Source organism: Myotis davidii, unplaced genomic scaffold, assembly GCF_000327345.1.
Source record: "Myotis davidii unplaced genomic scaffold, ASM32734v1 scaffold181, whole genome shotgun sequence".
Taxonomy (NCBI): Eukaryota; Metazoa; Chordata; class Mammalia; order Chiroptera; family Vespertilionidae; genus Myotis; species Myotis davidii.
In genome coordinates, this window is record NW_006291504.1 from 1,792,151 (window position 1) to 1,799,008 (window position 6,858).

At 50.2% G+C, this 6,858-nt stretch overlaps 1 protein-coding gene across 1 annotated transcript; it reads right to left on the minus strand.

Annotated features, from left to right (window-relative positions):
* Positions 1 to 508: 508 nt before the first annotated feature.
* Positions 509 to 1,706, minus strand: LOC102767397 (transcription initiation factor IIA subunit 1-like). Its single transcript, XM_015564704.1, is given in 2 exon segments — positions 509 to 796; positions 798 to 1,706. Coding segments are annotated over 2 exon segments (1,131 nt in total). The 5' UTR covers positions 1,641 to 1,706.
* Between the last annotated feature and the right edge of the window lie 5,152 nt (positions 1,707 to 6,858).

A 6,858-nucleotide genomic window follows, 5' to 3' on the forward strand; every position in this document is an offset into this window, starting at 1 on the left:
GCCCCACACAACCCACAGGCCCAGACCGGTGGAGGGTCTGGAGCCCTCTTTCTTGCCCTCTTGGAAAAGTGCACACGCAATTTTTACCAATAGAACCCCATACAATAAGCAGTTGCATTTCCATCTATCAAAAGGGAAGTTTCTTTAGTTCTTTCTCACAAGTATTTTCTGATTGAACCCCAGGTGGAGGAAGGGATATAGACACAGCTTTACATGCTAATTACCAGTGGCAGGTCCCTGTATTTAAAATTGACAATTAGGGGTTTCCTACACAAAACCCAATGCCCCCTCCCCCAACAACCCGGGTGCTACAGTTCCATGGCTGGCCAGTCAGAAGCGGCGTCACTGTTGTCAAGGCCTCTTTGTTCCGGTAGCTTTGCTTCTACGGCACTTTTTCTGACATGCAGAAGCTAAGTTTTGGTTGAAGTATGTCCCAAGTTTCAAACTGTCACTTTAAATTTTTTTAAAGTTTCTTTCATTTTATTTATTAAGGAAAAGAACCAGTTCTTCACCATTCTGCATCTCCAAAGGCTTTGGCAAATATATAATCTCTTCCATTAAGATTCATAATGCCATCCTTGAGTAGAAATCTCCATTTGTTTTTACTTCTGAGTACCTTATCAAACTGGCATACAACCACATGTTCAGTATCAAAGACTTCCTGTCCTTCCTCATCACTCAGATCATCTTCACTGTTGAGGGACTCCTCTGCTACCTGCCCACCTCCAGCTCCATCTTTCTCTTTGTCTTCCTCCTCATTGTCATCATCGTCTTCTTCTTCATCTTCATCTTCTTCCTCATCTTCATCCCAAAGGTGTGGATGTATCCCCAGTTCCATCACCTTGCAATGCCAGTGGGGCCCGTTGGTGGGCAGGTTGGGCCTGTGGTCTCTGGTGGCCAGTTGCAGTTACCTGCGCTGGTGCTGGTGTAGGTGCCGCCGCCGCTGTTGTAGGTATGATTTGAGTCTTATTTCCTGTCAATAAGATTTGCTGAGGCTGGATGCTGACACCTGTCGGTGGTGAAACCCCGCCAGGAATTGGGGCCAAAACCTGTTTTATGACAAGAGCCGGTCCTCCACCAGGCTGCATTTGTGGTAGAACCTGTTGTTGTAGAACCACGGACTGCTGAGGCTGAACAATATATCGAGCGCCATTGGCGGCTCTGACCACTTGAAGACGCTGGCCTGAATTTGTTAATATCTGTTGGACAGGAGCCACACCTGCAGGGAGTGCCAAGGGGGCAGCGGTAGCAGCAGCACCCCTGTTTGATGCCTTCGTACGCTGTATCAGCCGAGAACCAGGAACAATAACTTGTGGTGCTGCGGCCTGTGGTGCTGCAGGGATAAGGACCCGCGGGGTCTGCGCTCGCGGAGGTACCGTAGGCTGAGCTTGTTGCTGCTGCTGCTGGTGGTGATGGTGACGCTGCTGTTGAACTTGCAATAAAAGCCGCTGCTCTTCTGAAGGAAATCCATCAACTGCCCTAGACTGCATCAGTTTATTCTCCCATAGAGTTTTTAGTTCCATCAGAACTTGCTCATCGACTCCATCATCCAAAAAGATGTCTCTCACATCATTAATAACATCTTCGATCACGGATCTGTACAATTTAGGCACGGTGTTTGTATTTGCCGAGTTCGCCATTTCCACACACAACACAAACAAGAGGGGGCAACCTGAGGACACAAGCTAAAAAACAAAACCGAAGGGGAAAAAGAAGAAAACAAAACACCGGAGAGTGACCCAAGCAAGCTGGGGACAGGGGGATGGTAAAACAAAATCGGATCCTGAAGTAGAAGGGAGTGGGCAATACCCCCTGAAGCTCAAGACCTCAAAATTGCCCTTTAAAAATAAAAAGCCAAGATCCTCGAGGGGTCCGGGGGGTGGAGGGGGGTTGCCCGCCCTGCGCCCAGGAGGGAAACCACCACTGGTCACCGCTCCCCACGCCGCCGCTGCCACCACCGCCCCTGTTCGGGTGTTAGATGTTGGGGTCCAGCCGCAGCAGGTCCAGGGGTTCCCAAAGGTGTGGATGGAGTCAGCGAAGAATGAGTGATACGGAGGCAGCGTTCAGTTGACCAGCAGAGCCAGGTTCTTTTGCCAGGTCCTCTAGCCAGGTTATGTCTCTCTTGTCCTGTTACCTCTGTATTTATACCAGTTGAGTTTAATCCTATCCATTCTATTCCAAAGGTTAGGGCGTTTGTTAATCTAGTTCTGTTGAGTTTAATCCTATCCATTCTATTCCAAAGGTTAGGGCGTTTGTTAATCTAGTTCTGTTGAGTTTAATCCTATCCATTCTATTCCAAAGGTTAGGGCGTTACAAGTCCCAAATTTATTGCCAACAGTCTTAGTCCAAGTTCTTCATAAGTAGTACATGGTATTTCTGTAACACTAGCGGGTTTCACTGATTTATTCTCTTCCTTATTCCTGTTAATCCCTAACTCCAGGAGGAAATCCCTTCCTGGGGAAACAACCTTTCTCAGGGTGGTGGCCTTGGTTGGAACACATAGCGCTAAGGAGGGGAGCACACATATTAAGAGCAGTATGCTAGGTCCCTTGAAACATATGCTGTGCAGATGTTTCTTCCCTGCAGCGACTGTTGGACCAGCTTCTGGCAGAGCCCATGAGCTGGGGACATGGGCCTGGTCCTCAAAACGCTGCCCAGCCTCAGAGGGGCAGTGTGTGAAAGGTAGTTCCCAGAACTTGGGGAACTACAGATTCCCCTTTTTCCTTTTGTTGTAGAAAGCGTGAACTTTACATGGTAGACTGCAGAGAGCCATCGCCGGTCAGGGCCCAGGGAGGCGGGACTGAGGGGTCTCGGGGAAGGACTGGCATGTGCTGATCTTGACTCTGGGCTTCTTGACTCCTGAGACTTGGGAATCAGGCGAGACTTGCTTGCACCAGGCGCCCACCCAGGAGAAGGGAGTGGACTGAGCTGGGGGACCCGCCACCCACAGGCCCGCCGACTTGGAGCTGAACACGGATGGAAACTGAGGCTCGCCTGGCGTACAAGTGTTGCCTGTGGCCAGACTCCCCTGGGGACGGGGCTGTGAGCGAAGCAGAGAGGCTCCTGGATTAAGTGACCCCAGATGAGGGAGGCAAGACATTTGCTCCAGAAAAGGGCTCACGGCTGAGCCTGGGGAGGCCGGCGCCCACTCTGCCCCGGACCTGGTGTGGGAGAGAACCACGCGTGTGGAACACCAGCGCCGGGACAGGGACCCCGCCGTTGGGCCCTGGGGGGAGCGCATGTTTCCTTTGTAGGAAGGGACGACAAGAACCAAACATGGGGTGAGAAAGTCATCGGGGCCAATGTCATTTCTCCCATGGTGGCTCTCTGCTGGAGACTCTGGTCTCCGGTGTGTGTTTCCGCCTGCATCTGCGTCCCACCCGTCAGGAGCGAGTTCTCATTAGAGAGGCGACGCTCTGATTAAGATGGGGAGGCTTTCCTCCTGGGGGGCCAGCCAGGAAGGCCCCCCCGGGCTGGTGAGGAAGGAAGCGGGGGTGGAAATAAGAGAGCACCTCCTTTTGGGGGAGGGTAGGCCTGTGAGATCTGATGGGGGAAGGAGGGCTGCCCTGGTGCTTCACAGTCTGGGGGATGTGAGGGGTGGTGCTAGCGACGAAGGCAACTGGGGGCTCTGCTCTGCCTGAGGGGACCAGCCGAATCCCCGTGGACCCTCTGGGCTCGTGAGGTGTGCGCTCCAGCTGCTGACCTGAATGGCCCCTATGCTCTCGGCTGGGGACGTCAGCATCCCCTTAGGGCAGCGGTTCTCCACCTTCTGGCCCTTTAAATACAGTTCCTCATGTTGTGACCCAACCATAAAATTATCTTCGTTGCTACTTCATAACTGTCCTGTTGCTACTGTGATGAATCGTCATGTAAATATCTGATATGCAGGATGGTCTTAGGCGACCCCGGTGAAAGGGTCATTCAACCGCCAAAGGGGTCGCGACCCACAGGTTGAAAACCTCTACCTTAGTGTGAGAGGGAGGCGTTCCCTCTCGCTTTGTCCACTTGGTGGCAAGGGTCTAGGCCAGGGGTGGGCAAACTTTTTGACTCGAGGGCCACAGTGGGTTCTTAAACTGGACTCAGAAGAAGGAGCTGCGGCCGTGTTTCCCGACGTTGCCCTGTTAGCACTGCTGCTGGTGAGGAGCGGAGGGGAGAGCAAGAGAACCCTCCGCTCTTTTGGCTCCGCGGGGCCGGATAGAACACCGAACAGGCCGGATCCGGCCCACAGGCCGTAGTTTGCCCACGGCTGGCCTAGGCACAACACTGCCTCTGTGAGGTGGATTCTGGGTCTTCCAACCCATGATGAAACCCGGCCCAGGGAGTGAATAGGACAATGTCCTCTGTGACCACTATATTGCAGCGTGGGCATCCCAGCCAGTCAATACTTGTTTTGTTGGCTGCCATTTGGAGCAAAGAAGAAAACATGAGAAACTTTAGGGGAGAGCTGGAGAATGTTCTAGTTTCTCCTTTGCTTGTAGCCAGCACTGAGGTGGCCGGAAGAGGAAGGCCTCCCTCCCTTCCTCACACCAACCTGACCGGACACGCTGAGAGATGTGTGCACGGGGGGTGGGGGTGGGGGTCCAGCCTTTCGGGGTCCGCAGGGGCTTCCCAGCTGCAGCCGCTCCCCAGCTGTGTTGGATTTTTTTTTTTTGGATGGGGTGATTTTTGCAAGAGAACCATAGAGATATGGACTTGACAGGTTGATTTCAGCGAGAGCCTGAACCAGTGCCTAGAATTCCCTACCGCGGACTCCTTGTCATATGAAGGAATTGAAGTGTTTATTGCTTAGGCCCGTGGTTGGCAAACCGTGGCTTGCGAGCCACATGCAGCCCTTTGGCCCCTTGAGTGTGGCTCTTCCACAAAATACCACATGCAGGTGCACACATACAGTGCGATTGAAACTTTGTGGCCCATGCGCAGAAGTCTGTATTTTGTGGAAGAGCTGGTATTTTGTGGAAGAGCCACACTCAAGGGTTTCCACAAAATACCACGTGCGGGCGCGCACGTACAGTGCTATTGAAACTTCGTGGCCCATGTGCAGAAGTTGGTATTTTGTGGAGGAGCCACACTCAAGGGGCCAAAGAGCCGCATGTGGCTCGAGAGCCGCGGTTTGCCGAGCTGCAGTTTGCCGACCACTGGCTTAGGCCATGTCAGTTTTCGGTAGCTTTCCACCATGTTCTTTGCCAGTTTTTGTATTTAAAGCACGCCGAGGAAAAAGCTAAAATTCTGCATTGTTTTGGCTGTAATTACCATTCTTTTTCACGTAATTTATGTAAAGAGAAAAAGAGATGGTTTTCTAACTCCAGAAAAATGTCCTTTTTTTCCCCCTCTCTCCCTCCATTTCTTCTTTGCTCTTTGAATTATTTAAAATAATGTCAATAAAGTAAAAGCCAGTGGGTTTAATATTACCTTGTTGAATTAATTTATATTCATTTTCAGCTAACAAATGAACAGTGAGTAAAGTTTCCTATAATAAGCAAATAAGCATAGTTATTAACCTCAAGGTTATGAAATGAAATATCACTTATAAACCAGAACCTCGCAGGAGAACCCCTTGAATATGGCCGACCCAGGGTTCAAGTTTGCAGCGATGAGACGGGGCTTACACAGAAAGACGAAAAGAAAGAGCCTTCACTTCAACTCGGGTGACATTTATGTCCTTAGTGTGAGTTGTGAATACCCTGCATTCCTTATCTTCATCTGCGCTTTCACCGTGGGCACCTGAGTTTTAAATATCCTGCCGCTTCGCCCTTATCTTCATCGTAAACTGTGCGAGGCTCGCGCAGCGATTTGTGTTCGCAATATTCTCTCGGTCTCCTGCTGCTAGAAGCTGGGATCTCTATTTTAACTTGAGTGGGATTGAGACTCCGGTTAGGAAGTTGGGCTTATACACTCTACGGGTCACAGGTCGTCATCTTTTTCTCAGCGGTTTGCAAGGGAACGTCATGTGTGAACACATTAGCCCTTTGTCATGTGTGCTGCAAACATTTTGCTCTATGTGCTGTGTGTATGTTGACCCTGCAATCATTTTTGCTTTAGAGAATTTTTATGTTGTCAGATGTACAATCTTCTGATGCTATCGTTTCTGGCCTTTTCCTAGTAGATATGGTTAAAGAGACTTCCTTCCCACCAGGATTATAAAAGCAATGAACACCTTTTCTTCTATTATTGTCATGGCTTCAGAGGTAACTTTATAATCTTTGATTCATCTGGAACTTATTGTGGCATAAAAATAAGTTAGGAGTAGAGGCATATTTACTTGGGAAATAGGTAGTCTACTATTTCGATAAAATTTACTGGGTTTATCTTTCTCTACTCCTTCGGTGCCACCGTAACCCCACACTCATGTTCACATCTCCTGGTTCCACCCACGGAATTTATATTCGATGTCACGCATCTGTCCAGCTGGGTACTGGCGCCACCCTCTCACTTTAACCGCGACTACGGCTTTAAGGGCATATGATAATTGGTAGGACAAGCTCTCCCATGTAATCCTACCCTTCAACGGATGTCTTGGCCCTTCTCCCATCATGTTCTTTCAGGTTGTATAAGCAGCGCTTACCTAGAGAAGAGGCATAAAACAAATAAAAATAAAAGAGAGAAAAATAGCATGTACTACAGCAGGCATTAAAAAGTTAATTAATCAATAATTTCCAGGAAAACAAACTGCAAAATCCCACGCACTTGCATAACCAAGTCAAACCCCAGGGACACCTCCCGCCTTCCACCTCACCACACGCTGAGGCCGCCCTGGTGCCGGGCCAGCGTCCACCGTCCATCCTATCCCCCCGACCCCCCATGGCGAACGCAGCGTGACGAAGCGCCCCAGACCCTCAGTGACGTTTTCATGGCTGTTGC